At 42.6% G+C, this 16,755-nt stretch overlaps 1 protein-coding gene across 1 annotated transcript in view; it reads left to right on the top strand.

Moving 5' to 3' along the window:
* LOC308144668 (glutamate receptor ionotropic, NMDA 2D-like) overlaps nucleotides 1–16,755 on the top strand; it is a gene marked incomplete at both ends in the record, with an annotated part of 123,844 nt that overhangs the window by 22,900 nt on the left and 84,189 nt on the right. The window contains one exon of the mRNA XM_080515848.1: nucleotides 1,142–1,282. Within this exon, the coding sequence (XP_080371974.1) occupies nucleotides 1,142–1,282 (141 nt within the window). The remainder of the gene's footprint in view (nucleotides 1–1,141; nucleotides 1,283–16,755) is intronic.

Here is a 16,755-nt window from a genome sequence, read left to right as displayed (position 1 = left end):
TACCACCAGTAAAGCCAGCAGGTTTTTATTCATTTGACAGAATGTGAACGAGACGCATGAGAGTGTGATCATTGTGCTTCCTCACCTGGAGAGGGAGCGTCGATGAAGAAAACCAAATTTCATGCACAATTCCTCACATGCACTTTTGAACTCTCCCCAGCAGTCGCCTCCTCTCTCTCGCCCTGCTTCGCTGGTCGCGTTTGAAGTGGTAATTCACTGAATTATGGAGGCAAAAGTCCATTCAAATGCTTCCTGAATTTTGTCTGGCTGGCGAGCGCCTCGTCACGGGCAGGACCAACTGTTGGTCCTTAATGTTTTACTCTGCATAATGAATCACGGAATCGTGTCTAATCAGCTGTGAGGAGTGTTTGCTGTTGTTTATAAGTGCTGACTTACAAATCAGACTTGACTTGACAGTCATATTAAAATGCGCAGCTTTTATAAGAGGCTCTCGCTTCACACAGATCAAAGTCTGATCTATTATTAAATTGTCCTGAGACGGACTGCGAAGAGACTCTAATATTTATTTATTGGAGCTGGGGATACTTGGCACATAAATAAATTTGGCAACTGGATGCTACGCGTTGTACTTAAGTCATGATTGTATTCATGCATCACCGTCGTGCTACTTAATTCATGGTTCATTATCTTTAACTAAGCAGGTTCAAGTTTTGAGCTCTTTTTAAAGTGTCGTGTCATGGATTTGACTACCGGACAAATGGTGACCTGGTTTATCACCTAAATATCAGTATCTCTGGACGAGCTGGTGAAACAACTCAATAGTGTCTGCAGTGATTTGTTGGAGAAATAAAAACACTTTATAGTAAAGGCAGGTCACGCCGATGCATCTGGGATTTAGCTGGATTCATTACAATATTGGTTATTTAGATCACTGAAAACTACACTGAAGAAGGAAGTCTTATATTTTCTCACCACCAAAGCCTCATGTGGAATGACCGCACACAGTTTTTAAGTTGTTGGAGAGTTGATTCTCGTGCTATTTGAACCACAACAACTACTAACCAATGGTGTATTTACTCTCTTGTTGCCATCTCGTCATTGCAGCTCAGCTATATTACAAAAGACTTTCATCAGCATCCCAGTGCATCTCTCTCACGTCGTCCTCTTACAAATCCCGCAGGCGCATCGCCAAGGGTGTCTCTGTGCTCACCCACGGGGCGATGGCTCTGCGGAGGGACCAGGGGGCCTCCAGCAGGGCGCAGTACGCCGGGAACTGCCAGAGCGACGGGAACCAGACCCACCGAGTGCCAGACAGGATCAGGTGAGCAGGCGGGAGGGGGGGAAGGGGGAGGGGGGGGTGACTTTGAATGTCGATGTCATTCCCAAACAGCAGAGTGAACGAGCAAATACTGCAGCAGCGTGACGGGATAAACAGTGGCCGGCAGCAAAACCACAGAGCTGAGTCATTCTGGACTCAGAGCAGCTGTTCGCGTTCACTCCCCGCAAGAATTAATACCTACATTCAGAACTTTATGGCTCTGTGTGTCTTGACTGTTGCACATTGGCTGTGTGTATTTACTGTATTGTGATTACAAGGATGGCTCACTCTGGCTCTACGACATGTAATACCACTGCGCTTTGTGCAGATCCAGTAATGAAAGGCCTTGACACTGACAACATATTGATTCCACAAGTCGGCAGCGTTGCTCAGGGTCACATTAGCCAGCCAGATACCAAACAGACACTGTGGCGTATTCAGGGCCTGCAGGACAGCGCCTCTGTTTGCTGTTCATACGTGACGAGATTAAACCCACTTCAGTGATGCTGACCCATCCCCGCTGCCGAACCCAGGTGTACCCGTATAAAACTGATTCAGCAGATTGTCTTCTTGATGGTTATACTCAAACCACAGAACTGAAACAGAAAGGTTTTGACTAACGAATGATTGTTATATTTTGGGGAAACTATTGTGCGCGTGTTTAATTGTAGTCAAACAGCCCCTCCATGTGTTTATTAGGAACAGATTGGATTCACAGCATCACATCAGCAGGGCCAATGCAGTGTTTTCTCTGTCCTGACTGAGCGTCTCTTGAGGCATGCACAGCTGAATTCAGCCAATACTGCTCAAGGTTTTTAAATAAATGGCCTTGCCCTAAAAAGCACAATGGGAACAGATGGGTCCAGGGTCTTTTTGGCAATCGTGGTGCAGTTAGTGATGCAGGTCAATGTTGGAGGATCAATCCTTCAACTCACCGTGTCTCTGTGTCGAAAGGGCGCCTCATTAAAGACTCAAGTTGTTCCCAACGGTGAGTGCAAGGTATCAAGGCTTTTAATATAATTTCTAGAAATGAATAATGTAATGCAAATAGAAAATATACTGATCCAGGTTAAGCTCCTCAAATCTACTTTGTTTTGATCAACACCGCCGTAGCAAGAGACATTCAACAATTCAAGCAAAATGTGAGGAATGCAGATTTCCTGCAGACGTATAAGAATAGAAAAGCCACAAGACCGTTTGCCCGTCACACTGAGAGTGACATGAACTTTTCAGAGGAAAGTGAGTGAAGCAGCAGGCGAGCACAGGTCCAAGTATCAAGAGCAGGTTTGATTGACTGCTGCTGCTCTTTGGCTCAGTCCCCGGTGAGAACCTTTTGGAGAAGTTGGGTTTTGCTGGGTTTTCAGCTGTCAGGTCCACAGGAGCCGTCTGGTAACCTGCTGCGACACCGGCTCTGGAGATTTGTCCCGACGTTTACTAACATGGTTGTGCCGACGAAGAGAGGGAGGAACATCATGCGCCGGCGGTGGTTTGTGCGGTAATGAGGAGGGAAACGTGAGCTGATGCTTTGCTGAGTGAAAACATGCTGGAGAGCAGGCTGCGGACACTTTTCTGTCAATATCACACACATTAAGAGTTTGATACACACTGATAACACATTATACTACATATTGTGTAAATTATATACATTAGAAATGACAAATATAGTTACTGTTTTGGTTTAATTAGAGAAGACATCTTCATAGAAATAAACAATTTGATGGTAAAGCTGTGAATGATTTTGATGAAACAATCATTTTTATCAGTTATTCTCATTTGGCCTCCTAGAGATTCATTGAAATAATAAAATATTCTTCATAAACAATGAGTCGCAGAGGTTATAGAAGACTTACAAATATTGTTCATTTAAAAATCCTTAACTAGCACAAAGGTTTTTGATCCTCCTTTGATTTAATAGCCATAAATATCTCATTATATCAGTAAATTAAAACCAGCCTGGGTGTATGAGTTTCATGGTTTATAGTCACCTTCCAACACGTTGAGAACCTTTGACCCAATGCTAACTGTTAAAACATCAGCTTGATGTGTTCAACTACAAAGCTTCAATTTCTATCGCAGAACAAAATGAAAATAACAAATTTAAAACGTTTTTTTTTTTTTTGCTGTAAGAACTTGACAAAATGTAATATGTAATGTTCCCGGAGGAGTGTTGTGTGGCAATAAATGCAGATGCAGCAGGTTCAGAGAGAGCGATGGTGCAACGAGGAGGCTAAATTCCAACTGTTCACGCTAGAAAATAACAGATTGGTGCCGATATGACAGATTGATGACGGTGTCAGAGAAATCTTCCTCGCTCAGACAACAAGTGCGAGTGCAGATGGACGGTTAGTGCAGGTTGGCCGCCTGAGCTCTTTAATGAAGTCGGCAGGCTCATTTTAAACTCGGCAAAACATTTCATGCCCTTCAGAATCCGGCTTTTTGTATGCTCTCAATCAGCGGCGGGGGCTGTCTGTCACGCTGATGGGCGCCGGGGCTCATGGGAGTCTCGGCGAGCGGCAGCGATGGTCCCCGCCGCAGCAGCGTGAACGACACCTGTAACACGTGAAGGCTTTCGCTCTCCGGGGAGACGAGCACCTTTCTAAAAATGGCTGCGACTAATGTGACGCTTAGACACAGAACTCGACCGGTTTTTACCATTCGTTCGGCCCGATTCAATCCTGAAATGTATTTATTGTGAGAACATTTGGTCCCTTTGAATCTCGGTAACAACAGATTATAAAGATTACTGTAATTTGACCACTTGTGGGGAAAAAAAAAAAAATCTCTGCCTCTTATTCAATCATTTGCTCCAGAGCTGCTGTCTCTCTCGGCGTCCTGCTTACTGAGCTGGCTGTTGCTTCAGCATTGGCATTGGCAAAGCGGTTTACCTCCTGTCGTGTGAGTAACATCAGCATTAGCGTGTAGCCACAGTCTCTGCGACGAATTAGCAGCCTGAATAAATGCGAGCTCCCCTCCGAAAGAGCTCAGCTTTATTTAACTCTGCTGTTTTGTTTGTTGTTGTCTCGTTTAAGAAGACGTGACATCATTTGTTCCCCGACTTGCATTAAACAATTTAACAGCCATGTAGATATTGGGCAAAAACAAAGAGCATCTTCTTCCAAATAACCACAAAGCTCAGTAATGTGTCACAGCAAAACAAATATAATGCTCTTTCACAAGTTGTGTAATTATTATTTTTTGAATCATTTTTGCAGCATCTGTGAGATGAAAACCATAAAAATATAGCCCTTTTTTTCCTGCAATAGTAATATGTGTCTCCACTGAAAGTCATTAGGAGCTGTTAAAAACAAGCCCATCCCCAGCTTCTATCTGTACATGGATTTATCGGTGCGGGTGGAGAGGTGGGTTGGCTCGACTCTCAGTAAGACAAGATTTACTCACTGTCAGGAGCACTTACTCACCGCCGCCGCTTGCACTGATCAGCGATCACATAGAAACGACAGCAGCTCGCTGCACCTTCTGTTAGAGATCGCTGGAGGTGTTTTCCACGTTTTTTTTTATTCCCAACCTGAGCGCGAAGTGCTAAATCCGTTTCCGTATCACTTCGGTTTCCAGATTGTAGTTACACACGGGGGGAGTAAAGCGTGCCAGCGTGAAAACGTGGCTGCAGTCGCACCTTTTTTCACATCTGCTTTTCTACAACAACAACAACAGGAGGTGATTTCAAATGAATGCACACTAATCTACAAGGTTTTTTTTGGGGGGGGGGCATTTTTCACCTGAGAATGGCACCTGAAATCAACCATCAGCGATTAAAATCTGAAGGTTTCAATGTGTTTATAAAGATTCAAAGCAAAATCTCTCCTTCTCAACATTGCTTAATGAACAACTTTTTTTAATTTTTTTTTTCTGTGATCATAATTCCTCCAAAGCTCAGCTCTGAGATCAATAGTTCTTTAATGGGCATTGTATGATTGCTGGAAACAAATCAACAGTTTGGAGGTGGATGGAGGCCGTAATCATTTGAGGCTCACTCTGGATGTTTTGACATGAGCATGTTTGATACTCAAATAATAGATATTCAGCGACACGTGCTGGTGTTGGCAGAATATTGTGTTCACATTGTCATTCCAAGTCTGTTTTGATTGTGAGCTCGCTGACAGCTTGTCATTATGGGAATAAAACGTCCTGCATGCTTGATGTTAACACCAACTGTGAGGCTCCATCTGAAAATATCTCCCGTCTTGTCGGTTTTTTTTAAATTTCACCGCTGTTTACCTTTGCAAACATTCTCCGATTTTAGTCTGGATGAAGTATATTTTCCTCAGTCAGAGCAAAGTCAGGGTGGCGCTAAAAGAAAGTTAACCTGTATTTTTTTTTCACTGTTAACTGTCTATATAAGTCTATTGTAACTAACGTTAGCATTAGCAGCTTTAGATAACTACTATCCATGTATTGGCTTGTTGGAGGGCCATCTCAGGCATCTTAAATCTGCCTCATTCAAGAACATGCAGCTCATAGAGCCTCTTCCACCAAATAACTGAAGCTGAATTCATTACACTGACATGGACATCGTTGACAGCTCGGCGAATGTGAGGCAACAACACTCCAGGAGGACAGCTATTATTAAGACATGTCCAACTGATGGATGGAATCACATGGAAAGCAATAATTACTTCCCTTACTGCAAAATGTAGAGTAACCTCACTACTATTTTAAGGACTATATAGAAATTAAAGTTGTTGAGAATCTTGCTGCAGCTTCTTTTGCCTCCCAAGTTCTTTATTTTGCATTTTCATGATCTAAACTTGTTGTTTCAATAGTGCAGCTGTGTAGCTATTTCACTCAGTCCTGTTTACTGGAGAGAAGGATTAGCATTATCCAAGATAGCTGGGATGCATTACAGCCTTATATCATTGTTTGCGTTTGTTTATTCATAAGAACCGTCTGTTGCCTGTTGGCATTTAATCTTAGCTGTTTTGTTGCAGCACCAACATCCAGATGATAGAACACAGTGCTGTGAATATATTGTGCTTTTAATTTGTGTGTTATCTAAAACAAAAACAAAAAAAGGGATACAATTTGTAAGATCACTTGCAAAGGGGACTGTAAAATTTTGTCGATTTTACAGTAGAACGAGCTGCTGGAAATGTTTCTTCCGTGTTTGTTTGCTTCTTGAACTGATTGACTGAAGAGCTGAACCCCCACAAGCACAAACATTGAGTACGATGCATCTGTGGAAAAAGTTATAAAACATGTTGGACCAACAAATGAAAAAACAGAAAATATCTTTTGACTAAGTGGTGGGCAGCCAGCCGAGGAAATGCTTCAGCAGACTCCGGTCTGAAACCGGAACTGATTTCGTATGTCATCTCAAACAATGCAAACATTTTCAGACATCGTACATCACATTGTGAGTTGCACATTAATCCATGTGTATAAATACCGCCAGTATTTTGCATGTTTGGCTCAAAATATGACTTGTTGTTAATTAAAAAAAAAAGTTTTACATTTCTGTGTAATCTATTCCTTGTGCCTTCACTGAGCAAAGGCCCTCACACATAAGAAGACCATGAAACCACTGGTAATTAATGGATCCTCACACTTGCCAATATTTGCTCCTCTCCTTGAACAAGAATTTCTGAATAAGTGGGAACAGAGCAGATGCATGATCAGCAAAGCTCTCCTGAATAAATCATTGAAGAACAATAAATCATATTCCATATTATTAATCATCCCGTGCAATTATGTACTACATGAAAACACGAGGATGAAGTTTGACGATGACGCCCTTCTCCACATGTTGGCGCATGAATCATTTATGATTGGAGAGAAGCGGGCACGGTCGAACGCGGGAATCTTTTCACGGAATGAGAGACGTTTTGAGAACAACATCCACAAAGAAACAGTCAGCTGAGACAATAAACATTCTAGTGCTATTTTGCTTTCAAGCAATCTCCATTAGTCCGTCTTGCGGGTTCTTTGTGTTCTTTTTGACAGCCGAGACAGACGCGTGTGTTTAACAAGAAAAACACATGAAACGAGCAGCATTTCACCCCCAAACACCTCTGAACACTTTGCTGCACATGTGCGCAGACGCTGGCAGCTCAAGTGTCAGGAGGCTCAGGCAGGGAAGAAACACAGAGTGTGTGTGAGGAAGACTTGGAATGGATGGATGGATGGATGGATGGATGCAACACAATGCATGAGGCAGGTTACAACCTGGGCGGGTTGCCAGTCAACAATTTGAAGCCTCCGATTTACCTTAACAGCCACATCTGTGACACACAAGCAGGTAGAAGAGGAACTTTCTATGGTCAGGTGACGGGTACACCGTGAAGAAAATTCCAAATGATGTTGCTTAAAGTCTGTGGTCTTGTGTGGTGCAGTGAGATGGCATTACAGATGGCTGACTTTCTGACAATCTCATGACTACTCACAACGACAAGTAGCTGCCACCAACAGCTGCTCTGCACTGAATCAAAATGCAGACAACGACACCATGAATATGACACGACCAACGCCATTGTCCTTGTGTGTAGACGTGTGACGGAGTCGGTGTAACCACAAGTCAATGGGCGTCACCTTTGATTCAGAGGAGGATTTGTAACACCCGTGATGTTTTATTCACCTCATATCAGATAATAACAGGAAGGAGCTGCAGTTCAGGAAGTCTCTGTTTGACAGGAATGAGTTCTTTTCTTTGACTGGAGAACGGTGCCATGTTGAACGCCGCCATGTTGCCTTTTAACGCAAGCCGCTAATTCCATGTAAATACCTCATTGTCCGTTGACATTTAGATTCACACTTTTCTTTTTCAGCGAAGCCCTTTGACTTGACTCATGTCTCAAACGATCCGACTCAGTGTGAAGCAAATTGTGCCCAACAAAACACTGACGGCCTGTTCACCTGGTAAATCCACGTAAAAGTCTTGTGGATTTGAACAATTAGAGTCGCCTCGGTCATCAGGCAGGCGGAGGATGAAGGGAGAGCAGCTTGAGAACGGATTAATGCTGTCAGACAACACGTGCACAGGGAGTGAATAAGTTGTAGACCTAAAGGAGGGACTGAAAGAAAGATTGATAGTTTCTCTGAGAACAAGAATTAAAGAGTGCTTTTCTGTTTTATATTTACATTTAATATGAATGTTGTCATTCTTGAAAGATTGAAGCATTCAATGAAATTTTGCAACACAAAGGACAAAACGTGCAGGGGAGATGGCAGAATGAGCAGTCTTATTAATAACGGCTTTAAATTATAATACGTATTGTTTCGCTTTCCAGTGATGAAGCCTGATGTGAAAGTGTAGTGAGGCAGAACAGATTGAGGAAGGATGAGAAGATAACTTTCTTTGTTCTCTCTGTTGGTCTTAATGATAACTCTAAAAAAAATACCCAAACAAAAGTGATATTGCACGCACAACACACATTATTGATTTAAGAGCGTTTGGCCATGCTGATATTTTAATGGATTCACTCCATCTGGAAACGTGTTGCTTTTAATTGCTTTTTTTTTTTTTTCCCTCATGTGTGCAATTCAGTTCAGCCTCCAGCAGAGAGTCATGTCCTCAGCTGGCTCCTAATGACTTTTGTATGTCAACTTTATGAGGTAATATTTTCAGTATTACACGTCAATCGGCTGATAATCACATCCTACATTGTCTTTTTTTTTTTTTTTTGCTAAATTCTGGAGTACTTTGATACGTTTAATAACTTCCTCCCCAAAAAACCCCTTGCATGCAATACCTCTATTTGAATCCTCCTGTTTGCATGTGATGTCACTCGTGGTTTTATTCTTGAGCTGCAGAAATTACAAAAAAACTCAGAGCTCCATTTATTTGCATGAGCGTGCAACTCGGCACGCTTTACCACATCCTACATTTGGCTCAGTCTGAATGAGTCAGTTGAAATAACATCAGTTAGGAGAAGATAATCTACGATAATATGGATGTTAGTATTTCTGTGCTAACGATAAGACGCAGCAATAAAACAGCTGAGATCAACAAGAAACATGCAGACGGAGGCAGAAAGCTCCCATTCAGTGTTTTTTCGACGAGACATAATATGTGATTTTATGGATGCAGAATTTGCAGTGACATTGTTTCTGCCCCCTCGGAGAAGCTCCTGTTACAAATGTTTAACACGCTGGAGAAGCTTGCTGTGATTGTCGGGGGTCATACTGCAGAAGTCCTGGAGGAGAACAAGCCCAATGAATCCGAGTTATTAGTGAAATAGTAACATTCCGGATGTTAACAGGCAGCTCGGTGACAAATGGAGACACAGTGGAAGTTGAATCAGGGGCTAAAAGAAAGAAAAAAACCCATAAGAGAGAAGATGAAGTGAAAAGAGACGAGTAAGAGGAGAATGACGCTCAGAGGCAGAGACAGTGGATGAAGAGTCAGACTGGAGCTCAGCCCGTCACCTCGGACCCTCGGGGGGGGGGGCCCGACTGCTCATCTGGAGCGGAGGAGTGTCACACCGCCTGCTCTCTGTCTCACTTTCTTAATAACCACACCGTAGGGATCTTCAATAGCCAAATTCAAACACTGCTTCCCTTCTGCTTCCAGCTTCCTCCAGCCTCAGAAACGGTGTCATTGTGTCTTTTTATTGAGATTTGCCCTCAGGAGGCATCGGAGATTTGCCTCGACACGCAACGCAACTTTTAACGGTGAAGTGATTTCACCGTGCATCGGTTTACTGAGACAGAAGTAAACTATATGTTTATGTAAGGATTAAGTAATAATTAGGATGTGTGAACAGAAGTAAATAGATCCCACTAATGTGAGAAATGGAGCTGCGAGACGGGCTTGTATTGCTGAACTTCATCTTCCATCATATCATAGATGAACGACTCATTTGGAGGATCCCTTGCAGTCTTTTTTGTCACTTGTCATTCTCTTTCCTTCCTTCTTTCTCTCCTTCTCTGTCTTTTTCTCGCCTTCTCCCGTTACTCATCAACATGTTTGCTTGTCACCTTCCCATCTGTTGTGCTTCCTGCTCTCCCTTTGGCTCCGCCTCTCTCTCTTTCTTCTGGCTCATACTCACTCTGATTATTGCTTTTATTGCTGGGCTTGACAGATTTCTGTCTGTTTCTTTTCATGTTTTTCATAATTTCTTTATAAATTGATTTGTCATCTCATAAAAAATTCAACATTGTTAAATTTCTTCTTATCACAAGTCCTAAAGTGATCGCTCCCCGACGCTGTGGCGTATGTGATTGTTGTCAGAATTGATGGTGAATAGGATTATAGTGTTCGGTCTGAATCCTGCAGAAAACCTCCCTGAAAGTGAAGGCAGACTTTAATGTGAAGGGAATTGGAGGACAGTCAGACCTGACCCAGAATAGAGCTGAGGATAATTGGACCCAATCCAGATGCAGTCAAGCCAAACAAAAAAGAAACCGACTCTGACAGCAGCACATTGCACCCTCGGTTAATAGCAGCGGCGGACGTGTGATAATATTCGAGCTGATCGCTCTTCCCACTCTCTGCCTCACATCCAAAACAAGACCGTTTCTGTTTGCTAATAAAACTAAATGTATTCAGGACTGATCCCAACATCACTTCCAGGCCTTGGTCAGCTATCCGACAATACATCATGGTGTTTGAAAGCACTGAAACACAAAACTGTTGGATATGCAAATTCATATTCTGGCCTTTATTTGGATGGTAACAGGTTCTGATTAAACTGGAGGTTTCACTTTATTTTGAAAAGCTTTACCTACACTTTGGGGTCGCTCATGGGCCTGAAGCTGTGGCGCATTAACAGTAACATTCAAACCAGTGAATTGGTTACGAGCTTCATTTTCTAATGTCAACGCCACCACTTCTCCTTTTACACATATTCTAGAATGACGTGAAGCCCAGTTTATGTTTTGTTTTGTTTCAGAAAAGCTTCACGTTCACATGGAAACATTTTGAAAATGGGGAATGTCAACTATTAAAAAAACGATTTGAACTTCGACTGAGCATGTGCAGAAGTCCTATTTACAACGGATGTGGTGTGCATGCACAGTAGCAGCATTTCAAGTACATTGTATTTTGCCTCGTCGGGACGGAGCATTTTTCAAAATGTTGTGTTTCCACAGAGACGGAGTCTGAGTATCTTGAAAAAGTTCCACCTAGAGAACCGTTTACAAAAAGTTGCATTGTCAATGGCTCCAAGCACCATTGTCATGTAAACCTCCACCCAGAACGCAAGGAAATGTTTCTGTTTTCACTTTAAAAATGTTGTATAAACGGGGCCTAAATCTTAGAGTATAATCCTTGGTTTTGTTGTTTATTAGTTTTATCATATTACATGTTTTTTACCGGTCACATTTTTCTTGACTATGTAAGATTCACCGTCTCGCTTTGTTGACGCGCCTCAAGAAAACATCCTCTGTTCACAGTCCCGCCTCAGACGCTTCCAGGTTTCAATTCCATCTTTTCATTTATTCTCATGACGGGTCCGACAACTGTGATGTGACATGTCAGTGATTTGAACTGGCTGTGATTAATGCGGAAAAGCAAACATAACACTTTTGTTCAGTTTGTTCCATCTGTCTCCTCCCAGAAGTTCTGCGCTTGAGAAGTATAAACTGTCTTGGTCAGGATTAACTTTGTTCTCGCTCGATTAAACAGGCAAAACAAAAATCGCTCTGTTTTTGTGGAGTATATACAGGATATCCCACTGGAGTAATCTGCTCTGTCAAAGTGAACATCAGTCATCCGATCTTTCTAAGCTAAAGACGCCCCAGATGGAGGCTGCTGCAGCCATTTGAAGGATTTCATGATGGACTTCATTCGGAATGCTGGAGCGTGTAGTTGTGGTACCTGACCTGAGCAAACTGAGATTGTGCTACGTTAACAGTGTGCTGATCTTTTACCCGTAACAGTGAAAGACTGGAAACAACAAAGATATTGAGGGCTTGGTTCAGAACCTTATACATTTACTGGATCTGTAGAATTTGTGCGGCTTTCTGGACTGGGTTCAAGAAAAACAAGGTAACAGTACTAAAAGAACAAGGCTTTTCCTGAGGATTTGAAGTTGTATTTTGTATATTAATTCTGTTCAACTTCATGTAAAGCAGCACATATACAGCAGCTTTGCCATGTTTTTTTTTTTTTTCTTTCAAGTTTGTTGTTGCCAGCACGTGCAGACTGGAGAAGCATTAGTTGTGCTGCTGCGGTTCCTTAAGAGAAGGAATATCCACTGTTTTAGACTTTACCTCATTTCAACCTGTTTGGCAGAGCTTATTTCTCTTTTGGGGCAACAGATGTCTTTCTTGATTTTTCCTCGTGATGTTTCCTCGATGTCTCACCTGGACAATTGTTTACAAAGTGCCTGGTACCAAACAGGAAACCACCTCTGCATTAATGAATTGTGGATGGCATTCGCTTTTGGCCAAGATAATGATCTGTCACCGCCTTGTCCTCCTCTCTCGGCCCGTCTCTGTCTCTCTCTCTCTCTCTCTCTCTCTCCCTCTCTCTCCCTCTTTCTCTGCCTGCCAGCACCGACTCTCCATCTTGTGGCTTTCCTCTTAAACATACATGAAGCGTGTCCCTAAGAGACGAGTTAAAGTTACATGACTCCAGTCCTCCACAGTCGGAATAATTTAGTGAGACGCAGAAAACCAGTGGAAGGGCAAACTGTGACTGGATTCAGTAAAGTGTGCTTAGGGGGGGTTTAAAAAAGGAGGGTTGACTTTGCAGTGTAATTATTCCAAGGCTTTCTTAATGGTTGTGCTGGAGGTGATGGCCGCCGTAATGTTCCTTCATCCGCCTCCGCCAATTATGTGACAAGCCTTCACACCGACTGCTTTTCCCGAAGCTTCCTTCGTCTGCACTTCTGGAATGTCCATTGAGAAACAAGCACATGCAAAGTCTTCTGTCAGGGAAGGAACCATTTAGACTGCTTTAATAAGCACAGATGCTAGCTACGCATTCACAGGCAAAAACATTTCATATCTCATAGTTTCCTGCCGATCCTGCTTTTTCTCAAAGGAGTTCTTTTTTTTATTTTTGCAAGTCCGATCTCAATCTGTGTGCCTGCCTCTTTAAGAGGCGCTGTGCAAAGTTTACTATCTTAGGCATCTGATTAATTATATATTTTGTTTTGCCTGTATTTCGCCATGGGAGCATGTACACAAAAGCACATCAAAATGTGCACAAAATTCAGAAATTGTGAGTTTTGTTAATGATTTGGCTAGCCGCCAAAAAAAAAAAATGGCACTAGTTATTAGTTTCCAGTACCAAATCAACAATCATTGAGTTCTGAATGATAAAACACCTGGATGCTATGCAGAATATTTGCGTGATGTTAAAATAAGCACCACTCAAGCTGATTCTTGATTTCCAATCATTCCTTCGTACAGTTTGTAAAAAATATCCTGCTTCCAATCCAAGTTAAGGCCGTGGACCGCCAACCCCAGCTGACAAAAGGTCAAAGAGCAGATGCACTCAGGACAGGTCATCAGCCATCCATCACCAACTGAAACATTCAGATGCGAAATACAACACATCAAATACTATGAGGAGAAAATTGTGATTAGATTAATGAAACAGTGTAAACTTTCTGTGGTTTTTAAATTGTTCCCTCATCCTGAAAAATATGGTGACATCACTAGAAAGTAAACACATTCCAAGCAATTAATATCACAAACAATCCAAATGATCTTTTTTTTTTTTTTTTCATTCATTTTTTCAACCTTCAACACTCTCGGTAATTACTTATGTGCCACATTTTCACCACAGTGGATCAAAGAGCTGCACCAACAGGCCCGTAAGCACAGATTACTAAAACAACAATCAGCATAATAATCTTGCCCTTATCATCTTTTTTTTTTTTTTTCCAAATTAATGTCGCTCGCCTGAGGGACCATTAAAACATGCATGATTTTTTTTTTTTCTGATTGTTTTGAATGATTTTGCAAAATATTTTGCAGATTCATGGAAATTTGACAACAACTGCACATTTTCGATCTTCTGATGCCATTTTTTTAAATGATAGAATATTAATTAATCTGCCCAATCATCTGTTAGCTCATTGAGATAAATTGTTTTCTTTTTAGTTTGTTTCAATCAATCATCCACCATCAATCTCACTTTTACCTCCTCTTCTTCCATCTTTCTCATTCATAAACGCATTTCCCCCTTTTTCCTTTTCTGTGCCCCCTTCACTTTGCTCTCTCTCGTTCTTTATTGCTCCTTTCTCCTTTATTAAATCATCCCCTCTTGCCCTCCTCTTTGCTTTTCCAACCATCCATCCATCCATCCATCCTCCAGGGACGGCAGTCACAAAGGCATCCGATGCATCGTTTTGCATGTAAATTGGATAATTGGATTTGGCCGCATAAGGCATGTTGTGGCAGGCAGGGAGAAAGGGATGGAAGAAAGGATGGGGGGGTAATAAATAAGGAAGGTGGGGTCGAGAACAAGAGCCACACGAGGAGGTGGAAGTTCTCAAAGAGTCCGCGGTAGAAAACCTGAAATGTATGCACATTCACACATTACAATGCGTCCACTCACAGGCGGAGATGAAGGAGCGAGTTTAAACGCGGCTGCAGTCGCACGCGACCAGCTGACAGAAAGACGTAGGTGCGTCGCAAACTTGCCCTTGAAACGTAGGAGGCTTAATCAGTTTCTGCTGGCCTGCCTGCGGCGCGCTCTACCAGGGGAAGCTCTCCAAAAGCAGCAAAGCCATGCACAATTAAGCATGTAGCCCAGGGAATTACAAATAGGTGAAACGTCACGCATGTCTGCAAAGCAAGGTTCCTGCATCATGCCACGTCATGTCGTTTACTTTCACGTTCCTGCGACATGACCTTTAAAGGTAAACACTGTATTTCTAAAGTTCTGACGCAGGTTTTCAGGTTTCTATTGAGGGATGAACTGCAAAATAATATAAAAATATCATAATATCCTTCAATCTCTTATGTAAGCAGGACATTTTGAAGCCACTTGGCTCAAAATTGAAGATTACCCTTCATTGCAGGGATTTTCCAGATTTACCAAGCCCAGCATTGTGTGCATTGACTCTATTTATGATGATCACTCTTGTAGTAGTAACTCCATTTATGTACGTACAGTATGTACTCCTGCAGTCTATTGAGTTCAGTAAATATCTCTTGTGGTTGAAGCCAACTCCACAGTAAATCAAGAACCCTAAATTAACTGAATTTGTTTGATAAAATAATTATTTTTTTGCATAGATCCACTTTAAATAACGGAACTCCCTACAGGTTGCACCTGAAGCTTAATGAAGTTTGGGTAGATGCACTGCACAGCTTGGCCACATATTTGGTGCGGCGAGGGAAACGTAGGAAGGATGAATTAAAGGAGCAACACCAATCCCAAGTGCAAGTTACCAAAAATTAGATTGATTTAATTGAGTTGCATCAATATTTGTTAATTAACAAGACTCCCTGTTTCCATTTCCAGAATGAAAGTCGAATGAAGATTCTGCCTCAAAACTTCCATACGAGTTGAATCACGATCAGCGTCGTGAGATTAAACGGTTCTATCCGTCCTTTTCTCGTCTGGGAGAATCGTATTAAAACGGGTGTAAATATGTTCTTTGAAGTAGTTACAGCTGAAAATAGGTTGTCTGCATGGACGTAATTCAGACTTAATTACCTAAATGGTCACTGCAGCGCTACGGCTGATTGGTTTTAAAGGGTTTTCTGGAAATTGAGCCTCATTCAAGGTGGTGATCAGGCAGTAGCCGGCTGTGAGCCTCCACATCACTTTCCCACATTATTTTTCTTCCCACATGGTGTCTTTTTCAATGCACATTAATTCTATTTTAATGTTCCATCACACTTCCACACCTCCCCCCCCCCGCTGTGTGCAGCTGATCTGACCTGCCCGCAGAGGAAGGAGAACACAGGGACTCCACAAGGAGTACCCGAACAATCACATTACCCCAGGCATTATTTAATCAGGGAGGGATCGCCGAGCCCGCTCCCATTCACCTGCTCGCCGATCCGGTGCTCCCGACGTGGTAGTTGACTCGCAACATTCACTGCATGCTAAGTCGCCGGTGAGAGCGCGCAGATCTCCTCTGGCTTTGTGACTTCCGCTGCCATCAGTGTGAAAGCTGTCAGCTCTCTGAATCTCTGACACACACACACACACACGCACGCACAGGTTATCCTTGCCGCGACCTGTCCTCTCAGCGCTAATGAAGGCAGTCACGTCAGCGGGATGATGGAGGAGAAGTGCTAATATGAATGTGCGCGCGGCTCTTTGTGCGTGTGCATGCATCTGATACAAGAGCTGCCAGTCTTGCTTATAAACATGCAAATGGAAGCTGTGAAAGGAACATTAAGTTTCTCACGATGATGTCTGATGTCCCTCCCTTCCTCCACTCGTTGCCCTCTCTTCCTCCTCCCACCTCTTTAATTGTCTCTCTGCGTCTTCCTGCCTCTTTCGATCACTCTTGTTTCCTCCGTCTGATTCATCTTCTCCCTCGTCTCTCCTCGGCCGTCTCCTCCTCCTCGTCGTTGCCCTCAGCTTCTCCTGTCCTTCCCCTTCCGCC

The sequence above is a fragment of the Blennius ocellaris genome (genome assembly GCF_963422515.1).
Source record: "Blennius ocellaris genome assembly, chromosome: 20".
Lineage (NCBI taxonomy): Eukaryota > Metazoa > Chordata > Actinopteri > Blenniiformes > Blenniidae > Blennius > Blennius ocellaris.
This window is presented reverse-complemented; position numbering and strand designations above follow the sequence as displayed.